This window comes from Micropterus dolomieu, linkage group LG19 (genome assembly GCF_021292245.1).
Source record: "Micropterus dolomieu isolate WLL.071019.BEF.003 ecotype Adirondacks linkage group LG19, ASM2129224v1, whole genome shotgun sequence".
In the NCBI taxonomy this organism is placed as follows: domain Eukaryota; kingdom Metazoa; phylum Chordata; class Actinopteri; order Centrarchiformes; family Centrarchidae; genus Micropterus; species Micropterus dolomieu.
In genome coordinates, this window is record NC_060168.1 from 28,644,711 (window position 1) to 28,671,526 (window position 26,816).

Below are 26,816 nucleotides of genomic sequence, written 5' to 3' on the forward strand. Positions count from 1 at the left end.
AATCCAAAGAAAAGTTTGAGTATGTAGCTTTTTAAATTTTTTATTTATTTAAGTTAACTGCTTTAAGTTGGAAACGCGTTGCAGTCTTCTGATGGACTGAGAATAGAGAAATGTTTTTAGCGAATACAGAAGCTGATCTGGGGCATTTATGAATTATTTACAATAGTTTGCTCTGTATATACGTATTTATAGTAATATGAGGTCTTAAATGTGACAACAGTATGAGCTGCTGTTTTTGTATCTATTGTTCTGTCCTTCTGCAGTAAACATGAAGTAATGTTTCTCACCCATTACCCATACACCTCAGACTCTAAGACCTGTACATTAACCCTATTTGGCTGTGTCCTGGTTTTGAATTTCAGTTTATGTTCAGTGTTACTGTCCAGACCGCCCTGTTTCCTTTGGTGGAATAACCCTACTGGTTTGTCTGTCTTGTGCCAGTTGGGAACATCATTTTGCCTGGAAGTGTCATCTCCCTGTCCTACTTTGGCCGGTCATGCAGTTTCCGGGTTGAGACCATAAGAGGGGAGGACGGTGTCACCCTCCACAGACCAGCTCCTCCTCCAGGACTGGGCCCTGACACAGAAGAATCCTCCGTGATGAACTCGGTAGCGGACTCCACGTCAGCCGACCTATCGCTGCATCTCAGCTTGCTCACTGTAGATGACAACAATGCTGACGGGGCACCAAGCACATCTGGAGAGCCCGGGCCTACAGCCAGCACACCATGCCGACCAGCGCACATCCCTTCTCTCTCCTCACCCCCTGGTCCCTATACTCCTTCATACAACTCCCAGAATCCTCCTGTAGAGTCAGCAGAGGATGCTGTCAGTCTGGAGGGCTCTGTTAGTGCAGAGCAAGCAGAGAAAATCCCCACAGCGCCCCCTGGTGGTGCACAAAGTAGTGACATCTTTTACTGTCTTTCCTGCTCCACTAAAGTCAGTTTCAGAGACAAAGCAGGACAGGAGCATCCGGATTCAGGAGCTCAAAGGTCAAAGGTCACATACAGTATGATTGGTGGGCTCAGCAGCCATTTGGATGTCATCAGAGAGACTATTGAGCTTCCTCTGAAACACCCAGAGCTGTTCTCCAAGTATGGTAGGTCACGCAATATCATTCCACATGCATGCATTACTTTAAAACCATTAATATGTAAGGTGATATAGATGTTTTTGTAAGTCAATCCAAAAAAATTAGTCAATAGCGATTAACATACATTTTCTATGCAGGGATCCCTCCTCCCCGAGGAATACTTTTGTATGGTCCCCCTGGCACAGGAAAGACTATGATTGGACGAGCCATAGCCAATGAGATTGGAGCTCACATGACGGTGATCAATGGCCCAGAGATCATGAGCAAGTATGGTCATTTTGCCCCAAAATGAAAAAAATCTCTTTTTTTGTCCCAGAATTTATATATATATATATGGGGGGATTTTATTCTCTATGAAGAAAAGTATTATAATGCACACTGCACTGCGTGTGAACGGAAGCCATAATTAGATGATACAGTAGATTAATTTATTTACTTACTATTTATATATATGTATGATATGTTGTTTTATGTCTTTGCAGATTCTATGGTGAAACAGAAGCAAGGCTGAGACAGATATTCACTGAGGCAGCTCAGAGGTAAACTTTATAGTTAATCCAGCTGACCATGCCCATAAATTCATCTTCGCCATGCTCCTAGTGTGGCACTTAAACTTCTTTATGTATATTCAAAACAGTGTTTTCTTTTTGTTGGCATCTATCTTTTAATGTGTTTATTGCTTATATTATATTTCTTGTATTTGTTTGTAATAAATATCAGTTGTAAAAAGCTCATGTGCTCACAGTCTAAAATCAAACATCAGGCACATTTAATTGATTTAATTTAACACTTTGTTCCTTAAAAATTATGTGAAAAAGGTTTTGCAGTATGTCATCAGCTTGTGATTTTGGTTCTTACTGTCTTGTTGGACCATTTTATAAACATCATGTGGAGTGTTGGTGTATAATGTTTTTTTTTCACATTTTCACCTGATTTGCAGACAACCTGCAATAATCTTTATTGATGAGCTGGATGCTTTGTGCCCAAAGCGAGAGGGAGCGCAGAATGAGGTGGAGAAACGAGTCGTTGCTTCTCTCCTGACTCTGATGGACGGGATCGGTTCAGTAAGGATCCTTTTTGTCTTTCTACCACAGTACATCTTAACAATTCTTAGGTTGAAATAATAGCCTTCACCCTAATCCACATTTGAGTTAGTAAATTATCTGTAAGCTAGGGCTGCAACTAACGAACATTTTCATTTTTGACAAATCTACCAATTATTTTCTTAATTAATCTTAATTTCAGTTTACTGTTAAAAACAAAACAAAGAAGACTAGAAAATGTTCACATCTCATATCAATTTTCTTTGCCGTTTTTACTTTAAAATGTTTTAAATACTAAATTGATCATCAATATGATTACAGATGCATTTTCTGTAAGTCAACTAATCGATAAATCAACTAACTGTTTCCGCTCTACTTTAAAGCTATACACTGGGTGATGATAGCTGCTTCTATGTGTCCTTTTTTTTTTTACTTGGCCAGCTCTTCGAGCGTGAAATAGACAGCTACATGTCTTTTCCTTATTCCATCAACCAACAGTGTTTTTGCATCAGTAGCATTATTACAAGGAGGTCTGCTTTACATTTGACCAACAAATGCTTGATCAGCATACACATGACTTAAGAATATGGCTTTCTGCCGCAGAACGTGGCTCTGTCAGGAAATGTCCTCATTGGAAATGCAGATTGTCATGCAGAAACCATCTATGCATGCTGGACGCCCTTCAGACACTGTGGGTTGTATCTCTGGGGTGTTGTTTGTCCTCTGAACGCTCTGTCAGTGCCTGATGAGAAAAAAGATGATTCCCCCCACACACACCCAATGGGAGCCTGGGAAACAAATCACCTAAGGTTGCCATGACCTGCCAATTTGGCATAACTGTATCAGCAAAGTACATCTCCATGTGCCCAGGCAGAAAAGAGCCCTCATTTGGATTGGTGATTTTACACACATACACAAACGGTCTGCGTGCTCCCTGGTCCTGTCTGTTTTCCAGACCAGATGATGGTCATCAGCACTGATTGGTTTGCGGAATGTAGAGAAAACACTTCCTGCTTCTCGGCATTCTTTCTCGCGCTATAATTTATTTGTGTTTCAATGCTCCCTGCGGTATTGAAAGGTGGAAAAAGAAAATTCTCATCTTGGAACCAGACCACCCCAAGAAACACAGGACAGTTTAGCATGAGACTGGGGTCAAATATTCTTTGAGGCTTTGTTTATGAAAACTAACTGGAAAGAGTTACAAATGCATGGTCAAGTTAAATATAAAGCTGTTTTACTAGCTCTGAGGAAGTCGATATTGATGACTCAAAGCAACAGTTTGCATGTAATTCCTAGTGTATATCTTTGCCAGCACAGCAGATTTGGCAGTGGTAGTTTAAAATGTACCAGTCCATCATCTGGTATTTTTACACTTTTGGTAGTTTTAAAAAGCAGTCCTGGAACTACCACAGCAGTGGGAGTAACGCTCTCCAACTTCAATAGTTTTCACTGGAAATTAACCTTCAACTTCAATGTGTTACCTGGAGTCACATTAGATCTTCCTAAATATTGAAATATATGTAGACTACTTTCTTAAATTGTATAAATTTAGGGGCGTCCTCCTGGCCCAGTGGTGAAGACAACATAATTGCAATTATGATTCCAACCGTGTACAATGGTTGTATGTTGGTATCTCTTGGTTGGTATCTGTCACTGTCTGAAAAAGGCCCCAAAATATATTTTTATATATAATAATAACTTCTAGCACTGATATCACCTTACTAATGTGTAACCCCAACCAAGTTCATATAGTAGGCAGGCAAAAGGACTTGGCTTAAAGAGGTCATATTATGCTTTTTGGCTTTCCCCCTTTCATTTTTTTGTTTTATAAATCTATTTTGTGCATGTAATGGGTTTCCAAAGTGAAAAAGCCCAAAGCCTACCCCAAAGGGAGTTACCATTTCCCACAGAAAACACTGATTCTGAACTGCCTAAAACAGATCTTGCTCCAGTCTAGGTCGTGAAGCTGGTCCGGAAACATGTACAGCTGAACTGAAAGTGGTTACTAGCGAAAGCAGCCATTTTTAAAAAATCGCTTGTCAGGACCTGCCCTACTCTGCTTCTGATGGCTAGTAGTCCTTATCTAGGCAATAAAGATTGGATAGAAGTGAGATGCCTCACTCGGTAGGTAAAACAGAGTGTCCAACACACAGGGTGAAACGAGGTGCCTGAGTAGTGTGCAATATGACAAAAATTGGTGCTTACCATGTAAACATATTCTGGTACAGCCCCTAAATACAATTATGAACCTTAAAATGAGCACAATATGACCTCTTTAATGTCTTTATATAAAGTCACATATTGATGCCTCACAAATGAATCCATTAGATACTGACTTTCAAGGAAAATACAATATGGATAAACACATTTACACACATTATTCTGTATACAGTTATGCTCATTCAGTTTGTTTAAAGCAGCACAATAACATAAAACTGTATTATAGCATGACACTAGGATCTTTACACATTTTCCTGTCCTTTCAGGAGGGTCACTCAGGTCAGCTGTTGGTCCTTGGGGCCACAAACCGGCCTCATGCCCTCGACCCCGCCCTGCGCCGACCAGGACGATTTGACAAGGAACTAGAGGTGTGTGTTTCCACACACTGTAAAGGAAGTTGGTGGTAAAAAGACTGTCTATCAGATATGTGTTCAGCTTATTCCTCTGTTATAACCCACCAACCATGTGTGCTCATTCATCACTCTCCTGTTTGCCTATTGTGAATCTTCATGGTAAAAAATATTAACATAGTGTTTAAAATGTCTGCTTTTGAGGACATTTGTTTGTTTGTATGATCACTGATAACAATGATAACACTGCTGGAAATCTTGTTTGTGGTTTGGTGTTCCTCAAGGTTCCTTCTAGGTTTCTTTGTGTCCTACAATCTATTGTTTTATTGATTTCATAATGGCAGGTGGGAGTTCCTAGTGCTGGCGAGCGTGCAGATATTTTGCAGAAGCAGCTGGGTTTTGTACCGTGCAGTGCCACCACCGAAGAGCTGACGCAGCTGGCCGACGCCGCCCATGGATACGTAGGAGCAGACCTTGCAGCTGTTTGCAAAGAAGCAGGCAAGTAAACACGTTCCTACTGTCAAAATACTTTGGAATTTAAAAACACATGTTTCTTAGTGGTAGAAAAATGTCTTGGGATGGTGAGGGTGGGTACCTTGTGCTCAGTCTGTGAATATGGTCTGCAGTGTTTTTCACATATCATCCCCTTCTCTTCTCACTCTTCTGGGCTACATGATGTACAAAATGTCCCAGTAAGGAAACACACGTTTCTTGGGTTATTATAAGAATTTGTTAAGTTGAGTTTTGAACATCAAATGTTGCACAAAACCTGGTACATTCACATTTGAGATTGATAGATTTTGACAAATAGTGTTTCTAGAAATTCAGCTACACGTTATGACAAAGTCATAAATCTATTTTATAGAAATGCCACTGAAAACAAGAACATCCACAACTACTCAGTTGTGTTACTCTTTATTTTGATTTCCTCTCTGTATTTCCCGAAACAACATCATTTGGGAAACCAAAACAAAGTCGCACATGGCAGCTGACCAAAAACTGCACACCATCTTTTAGCAGTTTGGTTTGCCTCGTGGGCATCCAACCAGCAAACAAATAGCATCCGAACTACAGTTTTGTTATTGAGCTTTAGATACATTCAACCCCACCTCTCCTTGTAACACAATTCCTAGTGCCTTATTTCTTCCTAAATTAGTTTTTAACAATTATTTTTAGATGTTTTCGTGTCTGCTGCGCCTTTGAACACAGAGGGTCAACCATCTTTTGATATTTGCCAAAGAGGAAGTTGGGGGTTTCTGCGGTATTCAGATCCCATTGAGAGAAACCACTGAAACCACCACTTGTTGTGAAATTCCTTTGCCCACTCACCCCTAATGCCACAAACCAATCCACCTCACATCCAGAGGACAAGCATATTAGCTTATATACAGTATGTGTGTGTATCTGAATGTGCTTGATTGTGGGAGTTTGTGTGATTATACGAGCACATGCACATTTGTTTTTCTGTGTGTGACCCCATATGCCTCCTGGGTGGTCCCTGTGCCTGGGGTATGTGGCGTATTGCATTTCCAGCTAAGGAGGGAGCTGGGCCTGCTGTGCGGAAGCACTCCGGCAAAGAGCGTGATTTACTGTCTGCAGAGGGCCAGACGTGACTGGCAGCATTTTCTGAAAAACCTCCTCACTCCCCGGAGGGAGACAACAACCTCCCCAACCCCGTTTGACTATGCTCGCTTCCCCAAAAATCTCCAAACCCAAATCACTAGACAAACACAGGCCCTCCCAAGTACGCCACCGTAGAACTAACAGATACAGCATGCATTTAATGCTTCTTTCTGCCGGCTCATTCAATTTTGGAATAAAGTGCAAAAAAATGCCAACTGAGGTTGTTACAAATACAGTTGTAAGGTGGGAGTTGTGGGTCAAATCTCTTCACATCCACATGCAATTCCATTAGAGGTTACAATGAAATCTGGCTTTATGCAAAGGATGAATATCTATCTAGAAAATTAGCTAGCAGTCTAACATTTACCTATTTATCTTTCTATCTTTATATTTCTATCTTTCTTAGCTATTTAGCTAACTATCTAAGCTTTAGTGTTAATACATATGAAACAAATGACAAATGTATATCACTAAATAAAATGAAAAGGCATGTGAACAATGGTTTTAGAGATATCTTTTTTTAGGTAGCAAAGCTTGCCATATTAATGCAAATATGTAACTGCTAGCCATCACAAATTCAGTTAGCTAAGCAATAATGTGATTTTCAGCTATTTACTAGTCAGCACTTCACACGATAATATTTGCAATCATGGTGTTGTTTGATACTCTGTATGTACGATAATGGTCAGGAAATTGAAAATAGTAGAATTAATATTCAACTCCATGTGTTAGCATTTTAGGAAAGCAGCGTTGAAGAGAGCGGTGAGAATGGACCTAAACGTTAAAGTTGTTTGCCTAAAGACGCTGAAATGCTTCGTCGAACAGAGTTGGGTGATAATTGTAACACTACAAGCGACCCCTTTCACATACACATACTCATTTGATCCATTGTTTAGATACTGCAGGGAGTAAAACAAAGTTGAAAGGTTGTAAACAGAGGTTTGACTGTGTGTTACTAACTTTGTATGTGTGTGTGCGTTTGTGTGAGTTTGACTGATTGGGTAAAGACCCCCCTTACCAAGCCCTCATACCACCACACATTGCTTGGATCTATAGAAAAAGACACATACAGCCACACAAAACACGCATACACACATGTACCCACAAGCTGATATCTGTTTTTTCCTTCTTTGCTTTCATTGAAAGGAACAAAAGCCAAAGAGGCAAAAAACACATCAAGTAGGAACTGCAGTTGTTTCCTTCTGCTGCTCAGGTAACAATGAGCTGCTGGGGGAACGTATGCTCCGACGCACTGCTTCCTGAAAACTAAAAAAGGGGGGATAAAGGTGACTGCTGAGACGGGCGAGGGTCACACATAAGATCCTTACCTTGCACAGCTGCAGGGATGCAGGCATGCACACAAACACGCTTATGACTTTAAATTTAGATGCACGCACACACAAGAAGCATGTTGTGGTGGGGGGATTCACATCCTGCCTTTAGTACAATACCAACCTTCTTATAGATCAGAGACTATTTGAATCAATTCTTCATCTCTGGAGAAAGGCAGAGGGAAAGATGACCAAGGCCAAGTGGCTGTTTTCTGTGTATGCGTTTTTCTCTTAGCAAGCATGTTTGTGTGTGCATAAGAATGGATGGAAATCTTGATGTCATTAGGGGAGTTTTTGTTTGTCCAGTCTGAATTGTACCAAGTGCCAGAAACAACGTCTTGACGACAGATGTGTTATATAATCAGAACTTAATTACAGTTGATCACGGATCAGCCAGGTTGAAATTGAATGTAATGCTAGAGCACACTCATACCAGATCTATTATTCTCTTTCATCGAGGTAATCTCAAATCCCTTTTAAGCCTCCACTGAGCACACAAATCATTATGAAAATCTGTACTTTACATTATGTGCACTGACCGAGTGGATCCAGGTTGAACATCGTGATCCCTTAATGAAAGATAGGATTTTTAGACCCGTGGAGAAAAAACAGGAATTCCTCTTAGTATTAAGAAGGCACCATCATGTTTACATGTACATTTGCTGTAAAACTGAAAAACCAAAATTACAATTTTCTGACAGATGAGGGATAAATTAAACGAAAGGCCTCCAGCTTTCAGAGGAAGTAATTCTCTTAAGTTATTGACAAGATTTGTAAAAAGTCGGGGGAAAAATGAAATGCATTTGTGTAGTTGAAATGTTCTTCTAATTAACTACTTTGTTAATAATCTTGCGACCAAATGGAGGTGCCCAACCCTCAGCTTGAGAACCCATCTTCTAGATAACCTCAAAATGTAAGGTATTAAAGAATATTAAGTATTTTTTAATGGTCTGATAATGTTTGATGAAGGTATAGTTGCTGTAGATATATAATGTTTGCAGCAGAACAATGAAAAATTACAAATCAAAGTATCTCAAAACTCTATACTTTTATTCCTTTTATCATTGCTTCACTGCTCATCGCCACCGGACGAAAGGTCAGACCAACTGAAGCTGTACTGTAGTAACCCTAACTGAGGACCTCTAGTGGGCAAATCTTATATTGCTGGGGGGTAAACAAGCAGTGAATGTAATTTCAGCATGGAGGGCAGATAGACTGACTTCCATTCAGATTCACTGATCTGAATTCTAGGGTCTACTCAGCTATAGAGATTTAATGTGCTAGTACCGTCATTTCTTTACTTCTAAATTAATAACCCTGTCAGGATTTTATAACTACTCAAACTCTTCGCAGCAATTAAACTACATCTCTTTGTAGTTGTGGATGTTGACCTTTAATCAGACTCACTACTCACTAACTCTGTCTGTACTCTACTCTCTCTGTCTCAGATACTGTGTCTGGACATGGCTTCCATCACGGTTTCTTGCAGGTTGACAGATTTGTGTACACATTAAAATGATTTGCTGGACTGTGTTAGTCACAGCAGAAAAATGTACAGCCTGCACACCAGTAACTCTATTTATAAATATTTTTCTGACAGTGTTTCTGTTGTATCTGATGTAGCTCCTCGTCACGTCATGCTGACTTTATGTCAGACGTGTGTCAGCACGCACGCTATTACTGGATAGGCACACACAGATAGAACCATTGTAGAAGTCCCATGTTTTATTGCTTGTTAGCTGCAGAACTGCTGCACCACTGCTCCAAATCCATTGTCATAGTCTTCTCAAATCCTGCCATCTTTCAGCTATTAAAAGGTGCAAAGAAAGTTTGATATTTGGTAAAATTCAAATAAATTGTTCTAAAGTTATACGACATTTTATGTAATATTATATTTTATGTCATTTAAAGTTGAGTTTACTTTATTGTTTAGGGTGTTTTATATGCATTTTACCTTATCCAAATTGAGAAAAGGTTCTAAAGCACTCTGAGAGAAATTTGTGATTCTGGGATATATAAATTAAACTAACTTGACTTAATCCAGAGTGGACTGTCTAATGCAGATTTACAAAGCCAATTGATTGAGACTTTTCACGACCAAGGAAATCCTAGTGCAGTAATACAGCAGTGTAATGAGAAAGAAGCCTAGATGAAGGTAACTCGCTTTAAAAAGAAAAAAAGCAGTCGCAGAGACGTTGTGTGTATTAGAACAGTGGTTCCCAAACTGGGAATCCCAAGATAAATTTGAGGTTGTTAAAGTGATTTATTCCCCTAATATTTCCTTATTTTTTTTTTTTTTACTACTGGATACTTTCACCTCCTCAGGCCTATAAAGAGCCTTAAAATGAAACTACCTGTGAAGGAAAAATCATTCTCATGTACAAACTGAAGCCCTAACCTTCAACAAGGGTTCACAAGCCAAAAAGATTAAGATCCATTGTGTTAGAATTTGCACATCCAGATCCGTTAAGAACATTATATAAAGACGAAGCCACAGGTAGCTGTTGCAGAACCTATTGCTTATACTGTGTATATAGAACAAAAGAAGAAGAAATTGGCAAATTTGGCGATGTGCTCATTCAAACAATAAGGAGACAGCCAGCTGAAGGTGTTGTATTTATATGTTTGCCGGATCCACGGAAAGATTTCCTCCGATATAACCACAGAGTCACTGATTTCTTTTGATCTTATTTCTCCTTACATTACATTGACTGTGTTCCCATCTCATCACACAAAACAGCTCTTCATAATGAATCCCTCTAGGTGTTTTGTGTGGTATTGAAAGCTATCATGTGGTCTTGTGGAGCCTCACAGACTCTGGGCGTCTCTCTGTCGTCCTGTTGCCGTTCAACTGATGCCGGTGCTAGCAGATGACTCATTTCCACAGTCTAAACAGTATAAATTGTGTGTGTGAGGGCTCACATTTGTTCAAGTGTATATGCGTCTGTGTGCTTGTTTGGTTTGTGCCACATCCGGACACACTGTTTACAAGCCTCTCTAAACAGGGGAAGCCCACTGGAACAAAAAGGCCAGTAAAATTGATTATTTGGAATAATAAACACACAGCTCTGCACTTTGTCAGCTGAAAGCTTTTTGGTTAGCCTCTTATTTGTCGGCAAAGATCAGGCTCAATATTTAACATCCACTTCTCCAACTTAGACTAAACGGCCTAAATGATTTACTCGGTAATTGTGTGAAGTGATTTGCCTAACACACTTCAATCCTCCAAACCTAAATACTTACTACACAAATGGGGAAGAAAAACGTCGTCAAAAATGAGCCGTGTTTTGTGTGTTTGATATAAATTCTGCAGTAGAAAACTCAATGGGCCAAACACTGCTAAATGCTCGCTGATGTTTACAGCAGCAGCTTTGCCTTATAAAGCGCTTTTCCCAACTCGTCTGTCCTTTTAAAGACACTTTTACATTTCAGGACAGGTCACATAATTATCAGTCGGATCAGCATGTGAAGTTTATTTGAGGCCTCTGTTTATAAAATCCGGAAATGTGCTGCTTGTACTCCTTAACCCCAGCACTTACCTTTACCCAGAGACAGCTGTGTGTGTGTGTGTGTGTGTGTGTGTGTGTGCTCTGTAGCATGTACTGTATGTGTGCGTGCGCATGTGTGTGTATGCCTGCACATATTTTCCACGTTTGGAGTGTGTGAGCACGTGTATTTGTCTTTGTCTGTCTTTGTCTGTCTCTGTGTGTTTGTGTGTGTGTGTGCGCGCTTCAAGAGCACATATTGTGCTGTTTCAGCTCCGGGAACAGATGTTGGGTATTGTAAATACAGGTGCAAAGAGTGTTCAGGAAGCCCCAGCGAGTAATGAAAACGTTTCTGCGGTTTCGTAAAAGTGTAATGCTGAAAGTATTTCTCAATTCATCTGAGGACAGCATTGTTGGAGAGCTGTGGCTTGAGCTTGTCGGTGTTCGATACAGCGCTACACAGTACAACATAATGCTACACACAGTCCTGATTCTTCCCTGTTGAAATGTGGAATGCACTGTTGAAGTGCAGACTTCTTTTGACACACCTTCCTGGACTATGTGGGTGATGATCTGCTGTCTCTGACAATGGAGCTCTGTGAGGTTTCCCTTTTGAAGTCTTCTACTGGAACGTAACCACCGTACACTTCCTGCCTCATTTATTTTCTTCCTCTCTGGAAGTTGAGGGCAAATCTCAGACGTTGTTGACGAGTTTGCTTCTGTACGGACAGTAATATATATTATTTTTTTCAACATAAGCACATTATCAAAATATATATTTAAAAACGATCCCTTAAATTGGTTGCCATAAAGAATGGTGGACAAACTGAGGAAGAAAGCGTTTCTAAACTACTGTTAACATATGTGGCATTTCTGTACTGTGAGTTTTTGTTACCTATCCACTGACATACATGCCGATATCAAAATATCTGTGAGAGGCTAACATTGGCTAATATATGTTAGGCCTATTAATCGTCTAGGCTCTCCTGTGGATCTGTGTTGTCTGGAAGCTTTGGATAGGATTTTACTGACGTTCAAATGCAGTTGCGTACCAAGAGAAGATCTTTAGAGGTATAGTACGTCGCACATTTTTACCCGAACGTGGCTGCTCTTGCATCCATGCTGACATATATCGGTCTTGTTTTCCCCCATCCTGAGCATCAGCTTGGGACATCGCTAGTCTTCAGAGGTGCTGTATTTGATTACAGTGTACAGTATGCCCTCCTCATGTTGTGTTGATGACCATAGTGACCAATACCCTTGAGTACTGGAAAACTATGACTGTACTCTGTTGTGGAACATAAACACACAGTTCCCACTCATTACCATTCAAGATTCTTTTTATGTTGTACATAAAGCACTTTGAAGTTTAAGCATCTCTGCATATAATGTTTTATTATTTAGAGGTTTGATTCTTTATTAAAAGGGGCCAATTTGGTGTGAGGGTCAGCAGAGGCGACCCCTGAAGGCCTTGATCTGGGGGAAGGTTGACCCACATAATTAAGATCATCCCTGTTGAAAAACCACAAATAACAGTTCTCCTCTCTTCTCCCTGGTCAACCACAACTCTGTGAAATGAGTTCTCCCTTCTGTTCCATACCTAGTTTGGCCCCTGGTGTGATGTTTTGCAAATGCGCATTCTTGTACATTTAGGGGCCCCCTTTTTTTCTCAATTCCCACTAGATCTCTGGCGAATTCAAAGTATTCTGGAAAGGAGGAGTACAAAAAAGAAGAAGAAAATGAGTCCACATAAGGTTCTGATTAAATTGTGTTGTGTTGCCTCTTTTTTTCCTCCTCCCTTCCCATCGGATGTTTTCATAACTAAACCAAATGTGTGCTTGGAGTCAGCCAAGAGCAGTCAGGAGAGAGAGAAACCCTAAAGCAAAATGTTAAAGTCACATCGTTGAATCAAGTTTCCGTTGCCCTCTGGGCGTCCAGACTGGACTCAGAGCTCCGTGGCTTATGAACCCCATTTCCCCTCTAGTCAGGCCGTTTCTCTGCAAGGCTTTTCATTACTGCTGGCAAAGTGCTAGATTCACTCAAGACTGTTTCAGATGATTCTTGCTGAAACATTTATTAAACATTTATCAGCTGCATTTCACTCCCAGAGGCTTTTATGCAGCCATGCTATTGACTAGACCCTTTAAACTAGCTGTCAGTCAGTGCTTATTGCTATAAATTATCATCTAACTTTATGTGCTGGATTGAGAATTGAAATCTAGAAATACAACTTCTGAAATAAGTCTGCAAGAGCTCCCAAAGGTTTTTCTATAAAGCATCATCTCTCGACCTGGCAGAAGACCTATCAATGCAAAACCTTTTTTCTTGAGTTGCATGTGTTTTTGAACAAGTGGTTGTAGGTTTTTACCTTGCAGTTCATTTTATGTGTACTTTTGTTTAAATGTCTCAATGTAAATATTAGTGCCTCTGTATAAAACCTAAATGATGGATAAGAATATCGATGCCTCCATGAGTACAAACAAAAGGTTTCTCAACTTGTGGGTCTTCTTTAGCTGTCCACAAAACATCTTTTATCTTTCAGAATATGATGAGAACATAGCCGTTACTCAGGTTTTCTCCCTTGATCCATCATCCTTCTAACATTGAAGCAGGCTGAGTCCCTCCACTTTCACAGGGTAGGCAGCTGATGGTTTGGGGTTAGTGCATATGGTGTTGTGGCTGGTGCTCCTCATCTCCCTCCTCACCCCAGCTTCCTTCCACATCCTGTGCTGTCTTGCCGTGTCCCTTCCACTCGGACCAGATGTTTTTGTGTAGCCTAAGCAGCTCCGGTTTGAAGCATTAATGCAGATGAAGAGCTGAAGCAGCAGCCAGGTGGAGTGATGGGATGTTTAGACCTCTGGGGATCGAGGGTGGATGGACGAGGATAGAGAGTGAAAGAGCAAGAGAAAGACATCATGCACGAGGGAGCTGTGACTGGGGAACACATTGACCTCAGCTTGGCATGTTCACGGAAAACAAACCTGCTTGCATTAATTGTAATGCTCCTCTTCTTCTCTTCCTCCCTCTATGACCGTCCATCTGTCTGTCCCTCGCCTAGTCGGAAAGGTCCTGGAAAATATAAACAGGATGCAGTCATGTCTGATCGTAAATCCCCTCTCGTCTGCTCCCTGGCCTGCAGCCCTGGACCACGTCCGTTCCCCTCCAGCCCTCGCCACCCCAACTCCCGCCCAGATCCCCTTCTTTTAGCTCAGAAGAGGAAGCCAAGTGTTTCTGTGTGTACGTGCATCTGTGTGATATGTCTGCGTGTGCATCGGGAATGGTTGTCTAATATACTGTTACCCAACTCTGGGGTTGGAAACGTGGTTGTGGGCTGGTTTTGTAACTACTAATCATTGTCCACATTTAGCGTGTAATTCATTCAGAGAAGACCTGTCCTCCCACCTGTAGGGGTTAAATCTGCACAGCTGGACGCAAGCTGATGCACACATGGTGTTTTCAGCATTGTTGCAGTTCTATTTCTTTGCCTTTCTCACACATTCTTCTCTGCCTGTTAAGTAATGATCGCATGCAATATTGCAACCAGACCTACCTGCGGACCATGTTTTTCTTCTGTAATGTGAATTTGAGTGCATTACAAGCAGAGAAAGACCAAAAAGATTCCCTTTGCATCATATGCTGACGACAAGCTGCAAAAACAGGTCCTTTATCAATATATATTCCCTTTCTGACAGAGATAACAACTTAAGTGGTTGTTGAAGCAACAGTCCCATGACAGGAAGTTTGTTGATTAAAATATTGTTACTGACCTTGAAATACTGGAAGGAGAAAAAGAAGTTAATTTGAGCAAGGCACTTGACCACAATTTGATAGTACCTAATAGTAACCTAACCTAACCTAATAGTATGTTCACCAAACACTCAAAATCTGGGACCGTAATAGCCTGCTCTTCATTGTGAATAGAACGTTGCAGCCCAGCACAGCTCGCTGAGCTTCAGAGACTCCAAAATGCCCAAAAACTCAGCTTTATACAAATGTAAACAAATGATGCAAAAATGAGTGGCAACTACACGAGAGCCAATCATGCTTGTTTTAATGCCCACAGAGCCAGGTGGCACTTTTGGTTGTCTGGCAAAAAAAACAACCTGGTTCAACTTTTGACAGCCGGCAAGGTAACATTATCCTGCAAGGTGTTGCGTTGGCCATTCCACAATTGTAAAACCCCTTCTCTTAATATTATAAAATTCTGCGCAGTGTTTTACCATCTTACAAGCCTTCAAACGCACATTTATGTCATTCATACTGGATGTCATGTTTCACCGGTACCTAAAACAACACAACCCTACCAACACAGCCCTATAAACTTTTTAAATGCATGGCTGATTTTGGCCATTTAGGGACAATTGCAATGGAGAAGAAACCAGAGCTGTAGTAAATGCGGAATGCTTGCTGAATAGCTGCTGAATTCATCCAAAATTTACTCAGAATACAAAATTGAACTTAAACAGCTGTATGTTTCTACAATGTGCAATTTTAAGCTTGGCAGTCGTATGTTTTGTTATGACTTCATCCTGTACACACACTGTACCTATTGACTTTTTAATCAAAGAACCACAAATTCTCCCGCAGCTGCTGGTTTCATTTCTGTCAAAGACTTGAAGTGCTCCATCTGCCAGTTACCCAACACTAGCTATGTAACATGGATGGGATCTTTACTATTGGAAAACTAAATTCCCATCACAGATTTTTTAGCATGATGCAGGAAGAGCATGCATATTTAAGAACCCTTCCTGTGACTAAGTAATTTTTTTTTGTAACTTCTGCTTTTGAAGAGAAGAAGTCACTCATCACCTGTGCATTTTGCGGTGCTGTCTGTTCCCAGATCGTTCTCCTTCAGATCAGTCTGCTATGACCTCTTTTGCAAGGCGAAACAAAAGCTCATTCTTGATATTGACGCATCAGTGTTTGTTTTGCTGGCTTCTTTTTGTTCAGATGCTGAAGTCTCTGGAACTAAGGGTATTCAAACCTTAAGCGCTTCAATTACACTTTCCTTCCCTTTGGCCTACTCTCTTTTCTCCACAATAATGCAGGCCCAATTATTTTCGCGGTCAAAAGGGGAATTAGTGTTCATTTTGAGATTTGCATTAGCTAGGCGTGTATCATCACAGCGTGTACAAGCCTGAATGTTTTGAATAAAAAGTTGGACTGGGTGCATGTGGCTTTGGAATGAAAACCCTTAAACCACTATGCCACTACCATTGCTTCTTTAGGCAAACAAACACCAGTTCATATCCCTTTTTATGCCTCAAAACAAAGTCCTTTATTTTCTAAATGACTCACCTTTTCTTTTGTAATACGTGGACCTGAAATTTTTTGAAGACACAACTGAAACTTATTTTTGATGTTGATTTTTTGGTCTCTTGACACCGTGGCATTATTATCTTGATTTTTCAGAGTCTAGTTCAAATCTATAAGTTTTCCTCAAGCCTGTGTCAAGTCTGACATGTTATTGATATATTTATTCATTTTTTGTACAGTGTTGAGAAAAGTTTCTTCTTGTGATTGAAATGAGAGATTTAAAATGTGTTAACTCTCTTTCTACAGGTTTGCATGCACTGAGACGAGCACTAGAAGCTTCCCACCAACCGTCAGACCAGCAGCTGACCGGGACAGTGACCGTCACTCTACAGGACCTCCAGTGGGCCATGTCTGTTGCGAAGCCAAGTGCCATGAGGGAGGTGGCTATTGATGTCCCCAAGGTAGAGTAACCATTCTTGATAACTGTTCCCTCTCTTTCTGCCTCCCACTTTCACTCATAAATGCTGAATCTCTTTCTCACACTATCTCTATCTGTGACTGGTTCCACTGGTCGAAACACAGGAACAGTCCTTGAAATATTTCTTTGTCCCCTGGAAAAGTTCCTGTGGTGTAAACGGACTGTTAGTGTAAATGAAGGGGGGGTCTACAGTCATTGTGGTCAAGGAATAGAAGAAAATACATCAAATTGTAAAACTGATACACTGAAACCTTCAAAAATTAAATATAGTTTCTAAAGTTTGCTAAAACTTGTCTGTGTTTTGTGTTGGTTAGCCAAGAGGAATAAAAAAAATGCAGTTGATCAAAAGAAGTAAGTACAGTTTATGAGCAATGTTTTAGAGCAGACATCACAAAGTACATCACAAGAGAAGACAAATTTAACTTACTTTAACGACTATAAATAGATTAAACAAAAGCATGTGTAAACAGGTGGGTCTTGTTTTTTTACAGGTGTACACAAATCTTAACGATATAATATGTAATATTTCTGTGTAAAAATGTCTAGACCCAGTGTTTACCGCCACAATATCAATGCTGACCGCCACAATTTTTTACTCTTAAAAATGGGTGAACTCGTATTTCATTGTGCAGCTGCGCACAGTGCAGATATTCGCTCAGCCCCTCTCTCTGTCATTTGTAACCCTTACCAGAGATTTGTTCTTAAGGCAAGTGAATAGGGAGTTAAAGAGAAAAGAAGGAATAATCTTTATCGCAGCATGATATATAATTATCAAAAGTTCAAAATGTTAGTCAGATGTAGAAAAACAAAAAGAAACTACAAAAGACATTTGCTTATATTTTAACTGAGACTGAGGGCTTCATGTCAGAGATGCACATGGATGCAGAGACCATCCCTTCACATGCCTGCCTAGTTTATGGCATCATCTTTACTGACACATTATGTATTGGATCCTTTGTTTTTAATCAGCATTAGTTGTGTCTCAGTTGCATTTAACCTTGCAGTGGCCCTGCGAGGAAGCAGACTGGTTTACATCAAACAGTCTTTGCTTCATTTAAAGAACAAAACAAATGTATAACCCAAACAGCGTCACCACTTGTTGCCACAAGAAAATCTAAAAGCTCATCAACAGCAGCCATGCCTCCTTTTACCCTCTAATGCACATTCAGAAAATCCCTTAACTACTCTTTGCACTTCTGACCACTGAATCACCAGCACTTAAAAGATGGGGTCGGGCTGCAGAAGAGTGGAAATGACCTCTTGGCCATTTTATCCTCCATTGCAATGAAGATGAATCACTTTGCTCTCAGCGGATGAAGGGAGAGAGAGAGCAAAGGGGAGGAGGGATGAGAGGACAGTGGTGAGACTCCAGGATGTTTTGGAGTTTGCATGTGCAAGACATAACGGACAGGAAGAGGGCTAACATCATCCTCCACCGGTAATTGAAAGCAGATCGGGTCGCTGACGGTTCCTGCCAGCAACCAAAAAAAGAGAAAGAGAGAAGAAGAAACGTTCTTCCAATCCCTTCACCCCCACTCACCTCCCCTCTTCTCTCTACAACGCTCTGCACTGAGCTCACCCAGAGACGTCCAGTCCTTGTGGCCGGTTCCTGGAAACAAGAGAGAGGAGTGAGTTTGGGTTTGGAATTTTTTTTTTCTTTTATCCCCCTAGCGCAGCTCAGCTGAAAGGCCAGCCGCAGAGCCCCGGACTTGATTATATCCACATGAGTGCAAACATTTGTTTCTAATCCATTTTATATAAGAAACTTCCAGTGGTGCCGGATGAATACGCGCCTCGAGTTCCTCGGAAACCTTCTCAGACCATCTAGAGATTTGAGTTGTAGAGATTATGCCTTGCAATTTATTTTGTATTTATATGTAAATAAATTGAAAGTTCATTGTTAATCCTGTGTTTGTTTTGTGACAAGACATTCTTCCTCTTTTTGACATCTTTCTTGTTTACCCAGCATTGCTTTATTTTTAAATAATCATCCTCCACTGTGCAGTCTGGCTTTAATATTTTCATTTGGCAGCTGTATAACAAGCCCATTTATTCCTCCTTTTAAACTTACTCCTCGTCTCCCTTGAGTTTTTTTTTTTGTCTGAGAAGTCCCCTGCACCCTCCTCTCAACCCCATCAAAGGGCCAGAGCCTGAGAGGCCCCTTGTAAAGTTCAGAAAACAACAGTAAAGATAATAACTGGGTCGCGTTCAAAAAGGAAGGGAGGGGAGTAGGGGGGAAAAACGCAGCACAGCGAGGTGTGAGTCAAAACATTGCCTTCTAATTCCACAGCGCTTCATTCGTGACAAAAACCACCGTGCAGTTAATGTTACTTTATATTGTTATTTCTTACTATGACTCCATTAGGTCTGCAGAGACTTACCCAAAAAAATGCAACAAAAAGGGTGAAGATGAGACTTTACAGTGTTGTGTTGTATATCTGCTTCCTTGAGTCTAGTGATTTGTGTTCAAGTGATTGGCAGGTCTGAGGATGTTGTCCCATACCACTGAATCTGGTTCAGATAGCAGTTCCAAGTCACTCTAAGAATTTGTTTTACTTTATGTTCTGTAGCCGTTGAGAGGGGTTTACTCGCTAGAGTTTTGTTATAAATTATAGGAATTTGTCAACCACATTGTCCACCCCCTACTTACCACATAAACACAATTCGATACTGGGTAAGTGATCATGTAACAAATCATAGAAATATTTACTGAGGTGTTGCTTTAAGTTTTGTTATATTGACCTGTACTGTTTACTTGGTTGCACAGTGGTGCGGTGGTTAGCACTGTCGGCTCACAGCAAGAAGGTCCTGGATTCAAACCGTGACCATCTCAGGCCTTTCTATGTGGAGTTTGCACACACGACTGTAAATTTCCCTTAGGTTTGACTGGTTGCTTGTTTATGTTTTAACCCTGTTATGAACCGGTGACTCGCCCAATGTCGGCTGGGATTGACTTATCCAACATGGATAAACGGTTGAAGATGGTGGATGTTTACCCGATAGCTTTTGTTGGTGCCCCAGAGAAAACTCCGATTTCTAAGACTTCAGTCTTTCTTGCTCAACAGCAACCTTTTTAAACAAAGAACTATAGGACATATTGACATTTCCTGTTGTCCGTCCCTCCATCCATCCTCTATCTGAAGCAGCGGGGGGGCTGGAGCCAATCCCAGCCGACATCGGGCGAAAGGAGGGGTACACCCTGGACAGGTCGCCAATCTATCGCAGGGCCACATATAGACAAACAACCATTCACACTTCAGGGTCACCAATCAACCTAGGCCGCATGTCTTTGGACGGTGGGAGGAAGCCACAGCACCCGGAGAGAACCCACGCAGACACAGCGCTACCCACCGTGCCACCCCGTCCCGTTGTTCATGTTTGCTTAATATTTGTCTCTTGTACCTAATAATAAACGCACTAATAAACGAGTATCCTTGAATGCACAAGCCACATTCATTTTTGTAGTGAATAACTTCTGAGAATATACAGCATATTTAAAAATAGTTAGCCAAAACAGTCCAAAACATGCATAGAGCACTGAACAATCTCAGCTCAAGGTCGAGTAAATAGCGTTCCTGTGCTTTCAACAGTATCACGCAGTCTTCATCAGCGGATTGCTCAGTTGTCGTGAAACTGTAGTTTGAGACTTTGCATTACTTTGAGCACTGGAAGTACGCCATACGCTTGTTTAAGTCTACATTGAATGAATTGAATGTAGCTTCTTGCATATCACTTCCCATGAATGCTTTTTGTATGACATCTCTTCTGTCTCAGTTTTCATTGCTTTTCTTTATTCTTCATCCTTCATCTGTCTCATTACCCGTCTTTCTCCTGCTCACCTGTTTCCTCCATTTCTCTTTCTATAAGTCCATTTTACTGCTGCTTTTATCTCTGCACTTCTTATTTCATTTCATTCCTCTCTGGGCCTTTAAATGAGCGATGTGGTTCGCTCGCCTGCTTCCGGCCTGTCTCCTAATCTCTGCAACACTCTCTCTCTCCGTCCACTCTCCTCCCTCCCTCCATCCATCCGTTCTTTCCTCACTCTTGCCCGGCGCTGTCCATAAATTGTTCGGTATTTACAGTATGTGGCCAGACGCCAGGTTTCCATTAGGTGCTTCGTTCCCCGGAGACGGCGCCGGTGGCCTGGGATGTGTTACCTCTGGATGGAGAGTGGGGAGGAGGAGGGTGAGGGGAAGTGAGCATGATGGGTAGAGAGACAGAGAGAGGGGAGGAAGTGAAAAAGAGGAGAAGGAACAGGGGTAATCAGCAGCGTTTAAGGGAGAGCGACAGAGATGGCATGATAGTGAAGGTCAAGTGAGAGAAGAAAATAAGAAGGGAGTGCAGTAGAGATAAGACAGATAAGAAACAGAAAGATAGGAGAAAGAGAGGAAGGTACATGAACACTGAACTTACATGCACTTACTGAAAGTAACCTGGTGACTGCTTGCTTTCTGTAGTTATCTCATTAGGGCTGCTTTGTTAATAATGTTTTGATTAATTGTTTAATCATCAAGAGAAAAATCATCAAATGAGAAACAACACCCATCTATGTTACCAGACCCCAAGATGACCTTGTCAAATAGCTTTTTGCAGTTTAAAATATATCCAGTTTACAATCATAAAATAGAAACAACTTGCAATATTCATAATCAAAATGTTTGACATTTTTGTTTATTCTGCACTTGCCCATTTTCAAAATGATTTGGTATTTATTTTCTGTTGATTGATTAATCAACAAATAATTTTAGCACTAAACTTGATTTCTTAAATGTAGAAACCAGATTTTAGTCATCAGGGTAAGAATCCACCACACTTAAAATGGGTGCTTCAGTCATTAAAGCAATTGTGTATTATTCATGTGGATCACAGTATTTGATATCCTGACTTTTAGTCCTATGAGTCAAGTTTTCAAGATGCTGGATCCTTCAATTCCCATAATGCAAGTCAATGCTATTTCCCACACCTGACAAAAAATTGAACTCTCAAGCCCAACCTGAGGTAACCCTGATTATATCATCTGAGTTAGAGAGAAATAGGGGATATGAAGGTAGATAAAAAGAGTGAGAAGGAGCAAGAGAAAGATGGGGGAGGGGTGGAACATGGGGAAAAGATGTATGAAGGGAACAGAGCTGAAAAAGTGAGGAAGGGAGGGAAGATGGATGGTTAATGAAGAAAGACAGGGAGAATGAGAGAGAGGTCTGAGAGGGTTTTGGATGAGGGCTTCTCTTCTTATCTACTTTATCTCCTCCGGTTGTTCACTGCCGGACTCTCTCCCTCCCTTCCTCCCTCCTTCCATCAGTCAGACAGACAGCTGCTGGCTGACTCCCTCTGTTGTTGTTCACTCCGTCCAGAGTCTCCCCTCCGTTCCTCCATCTCGCTCCAAATATGCTTTTATATTTCACTTCCCTCCATCTGCCCCCGACCCCGTTCATCAGCCTGGAAGAACTTGTAGTTCTCTCCAATTTACTCAGGAGGTCAGAAAGTTAAAAGGTCCTCCATGCGGGTTACTTGAGAACAGCAGTGACATCAGCGTGCAATCAGAGTTTGTTTGGTCTGTTGCATTTATTGTTGGCGATGTCTTTGTGTTTGAGCTGCCACAGGTTAAGACTGTATGATACTTCAGAAGAGTCAGAATGAGTTAGAACTGTATCCTAGACCAGTGTTGATAATTTATTGATATTTGGCCTGTAATTGTTGTCCACCTCCAGTTTAATACATATGATGCATTTTGTTGACTGCATGTTATTGTGCCACTGAACCTTCCAGTTTTCCATCTTCTTCTTCGTAACACTGCGCCTTGTTATTTTTCTTCTTCTTTGACCACTTCTTCTTGTACCGCCACATCCTCTTTTACTTCTTCCACTGCTCCTTTTTTTCCCCCTAAGATTCTTCTACCAGCAGTTCTTATTGTCTACAACAAAATCTAGTTTTTTTCTACTGCGACATCTAGTTCTTCTTCTGCTTATACGTCTTATTTCTGTCCTCCTATTTGTGCTTCTTGTCCTTATTGCCATTTATGAATATTTCTCAATCAATGCACATTGTGGTCAAATGATTTTGGTGATTTTCTTTGTCTTGTTCAGCAGTTTCAATCAAACGTGCTTGTATTAGATTAGTCTTAAAAAAAACTAGATCATAGAATGCGTTCATGTAACTTCTTTGTTATATGAAATGCCAAGGTTTATGCAATATTGATTTGTCTATGTAGATCAAAGGGTCTTCATTTAATCTCTTGTGGTTTTATATGCATCTTATAGCTTGCCACAGCACTGCAATGCAAATAAAAAAGATTCTGTCCTTTAACTTATTAATAAACAAAATTTCCCCTTCCAGGTCCGCTGGTCAGATGTTGGTGGGATGGAGGAGGTGAAACTGAAACTGAAGCAGGCTGTGGAGTGGCCCCTAAGGCACCCTGAGGCCTTCACTCGCATGGGGATCCAGCCACCTAAAGGAGTCCTGCTCTATGGGCCACCAGGCTGCTCCAAGACTATGATAGCCAAGGCCCTTGCTAATGAAAGTGGGCTCAACTTCCTGGCTATTAAAGTAAGTTTTCAGCAATGAGTGATAATTCTATTTTCTCATTTGTAACTTTTATTTTCTTTGTCTAGACAAGATATAGAATTATATTTTTTTTCTTGAGTGCAATATATGATGAGTTCCAAATAAAATAGGTTCTGGGCAAAAGTTATTATCCCAATCAATTTTTATACAGAAATATGAACAAATTTATTACAGGTGTATCATATTCTGGTTGAGGGATCTGCCAAAACACTGCATGTGGAAAGAAATACTCAGTTATGATGCAGGTTTAGTAATAGCCAACATGTTCTGAGCAGGTTTCAGATTGCAACCACTACCTTCCCAAGCGTGTGCTCGTGCCCGTGCTCAAACTAATAAGCGAGCCAAAACAGAGACTGAAAACAGATAATAATTTTATCAGCATGACGCTGAATTAATAACTCTATATATAACTCTAACTTTATCTAGCTGGCTGCCCCTGCCTATTGGTTTTAGAAACAAACTGCACCGCATTTGCCTTGTACCGTTGCATCAGTTCTTGCAGGCTAAAATCAACACTTTGACATTATACTGGTACACATTAGCTGATGAAGTAATGTGGCAAGCTTTACAACTATAGTATTTTGCAAGAGATAACATTAGCAACTGGTCGGCATTAGCCGGCAACCTAATGTTATCTAACTTGAGCCACAAAATCACAATATATTTCACCTGTTTGCAGTAATGTTTACCTGTCCAATTGGATGAAAGCCAACTTGGTTTTTACATCTCCATGACTCAAACGGCTGCTGGATGTTGACCGTGTTTTTGCCCAATGTAGATCAGATTCTCGTTTGGCCTGGTAGATTTCAGTAGATAAAACTTTATTGTTGGTTTATCCTTACATGGAGTTTGTGTTGGAGTCCGTGTTGTACTTCGGGCCATTAGGGACTCGGCTATTAATTGAAGTTTTACGGTTGTTCGGAATCAGTAGGCAAGAGGTATGGGAGCGCTCATGAATGTCACAGCCAAAGAAAACCAGTGGATTTCGCGGAAAATCTGACCTCATTTCTTCACATCGTAAGCAGCATAGTAGCTGTTCCAAGCGCCAGAGAAAGGCGTGTGGATCATTTTTATGTACGGTTACAACCTGTTCACAAATAAGCAATACAAAAGTGATTATTTTTAAAAATAAACTTCATATAGCTTTAAGTTTGGAAAATATCATATCATTCTACACTTACTGACATTATCATGTACAGTATAGTCTGTATCAGCTTGTTCATAGAAACTTTTATTGATTTGCAGTTAAATATTCAAACCCAAGAATCGTTTTTTTCTAGCTACACAATTACACCAAAGGGAAATTTTTAGGTCTTGTGCATCACTTTAGATATATATCAGCCTGGCATGTTTGGATTCTTTGGAAACACTAGGATTTCCGTTACAATCTAAAATAAATGATATGGGTTATGTAAATGACCTAGTAGGTCAGTGGGATTTAAGAGATTGATATACAGTACATCTAATATATTATACACATACCAAATAAAACTTAAATCATCAATACACTAAATACACAGTATATCAAAAATGTCAAAGTAGTAGTGGAAATGTTGTTTTGGCTGCCCAGCTTCCTCTATAGACCTATGACCCAGTGTTTGTCCCCTCTCATTCATCACCCCATCCTCTCATCCACCCCCTCTGTCACCCTCATCTAAGCCTGCCCAGACCTGGTTGACAGAGATTGATTGATCAGCTTGTTGAATTTTTGATCAGTGAATATTTCCAAATATGTTGACGTGCACGACGGAAAGCTTTGACAGAATCTCTCAACCAGGGTCATTAAGCCTTCTGTGATTTGTTGTGAAATGCACAACGTCACAAATCCAATTATGTTAACACTTATCCAGAGCAACTTCAGACTGACCTGCCTGAATGTTTTATTGGGCCACCATTTACAGAAAACAAACTGAATGTGCAATTGTAGTTGCCCACAAAATTGAATTCACTGGAAGTCAGTTCAAGGCTGCTTTATTAATCATACATGGTGGAATACAAAGCATATAACTGGTGTAAGAAATGAAAGCAAAACACATCACATAATGGGAAGAGGATGTATTTTTGGGGAAATGCATTTACATTTGCATGTTTGTGCTATTATATGGCAAAGGTGAGTCGGAGGTCAACAATCTCATGAACACATTTTTAACAAATTTGACTATAGGCATTATCTTGTTTTCAAATGGGTCCTGATAAGACCCTTTACAAATGTACAAAAGCTGAATTTTTTAATGTTTTCACTTTCACATGTATTGTGTTTGATACAAATGTGATAAAACTATGCTAAATCACTTTAAACTATTGTATTATAATTATGTGCAGCAGTTTTCAAGTCATCACAAAGAATATCTGCTTTTTTAAAAAGGTTAAAAACATCCTTCCCCTCCCCCTGAAAGCCGCTCTGCAGCATCTGCAATAACAGTATCAAGTTTTTCCAGTGCAGCCGTTGCTTTGACATAGATACGTTTACAGATTTAAATGTGGATATTACGACTCAGCCTGTTTCCTCTGTGTGAAAAAGCCCTATTATCATCTTGTCAATTTCAGTTTCCTCCCACTGCAGCCACTCAAACCCACTCATATCCGCATACGTGCACACAAACAAACTCACACACAACTCGTATCTCTACAGTGTCAATGGTTTTAAACTCACCATGTCCAGCTTTTGGCTCTGTCACAGAGAGAGGAATCTGGGATTAATGAGTCAACCTCCACACTTACTGCAGGAGACAAAAGGGCTGAGAGTTAAGTGCCGTCTCCTCCGTCAGCCCAGAGGTGTTGAAAGGGTGAATTGCAGGGGAGGAAGTTCTTGTGAGGGCTGAGTGGATGTTTGTCTGCTTGTGAGCAAGGTAGAGAAGAGGGACGAAAGGACTGAAGGACAAAGAGAAGAGAGGGTAGCGAGAGGGTTCAGTTAGTAGTAGTACTTGGAATGAATAAAATTAGTGGTGGTAGTAGTGGAACTAGTGTAGGGTGGGATAGCAGAAGCAGAGAATTTGTGAAAGTATTTGTGTACAAAACTAAGTTGGCTAAATCTGAAAAATGCAGTTAGTGTATGACAACAACATGCAGCAGCATAAATATCTTCATAATGTTTCTGAAAGGTTTACTTTCCATACTGAAATGCCTTAACAATTACAAAATTGTTTAATATTTTCTTCCTCCTATCTGTCTGCAAACAACAACATTCAGACTAGTCATTGTCTTGGCAGGTTAAGGCTCTATCACCTTTGAGCCATCATCACATTGAGTTTCAGTCCATCTGAATTCACTATTTAATTGTTGTCATCAACATACTTTCCATTTCTGTTGTCAGATAACTAAACACATAGAAAATGATTCGAGGCTCATGAATTCTACCCTTTTAACCAATAGAACAG

The 26,816-nt window shown here is 40.5% G+C and overlaps 1 protein-coding gene and 1 long non-coding RNA gene across 2 annotated transcripts in view; one reads left to right on the forward strand and one right to left on the reverse strand.

Moving 5' to 3' along the window:
- The window catches only part of spata5 (spermatogenesis associated 5), a 113,449-nt gene that overhangs the window by 3,116 nt on the left and 83,517 nt on the right, over positions 1–26,816 (forward strand). Inside the window, exons 5-12 of the mRNA XM_046031268.1 lie at positions 442–1,098; positions 1,230–1,359; positions 1,575–1,631; positions 2,033–2,156; positions 4,622–4,723; positions 5,050–5,203; positions 16,707–16,861; positions 23,212–23,421. Coding sequence (XP_045887224.1) covers positions 442–1,098; positions 1,230–1,359; positions 1,575–1,631; positions 2,033–2,156; positions 4,622–4,723; positions 5,050–5,203; positions 16,707–16,861; positions 23,212–23,421 — 1,589 coding nt within the window. The remainder of the gene's footprint in view (positions 1–441; positions 1,099–1,229; positions 1,360–1,574; positions 1,632–2,032; positions 2,157–4,621; positions 4,724–5,049; positions 5,204–16,706; positions 16,862–23,211; positions 23,422–26,816) is intronic.
- LOC123958078 lies at positions 13,260–26,189 on the reverse strand. Its single transcript, XR_006821996.1, has 4 exons — positions 26,093–26,189; positions 18,419–18,487; positions 14,126–14,213; positions 13,260–14,001 (listed from the first exon to the last, which is right to left on the reverse strand). It is a non-coding gene; the product is annotated as an uncharacterized LOC123958078 (long non-coding RNA).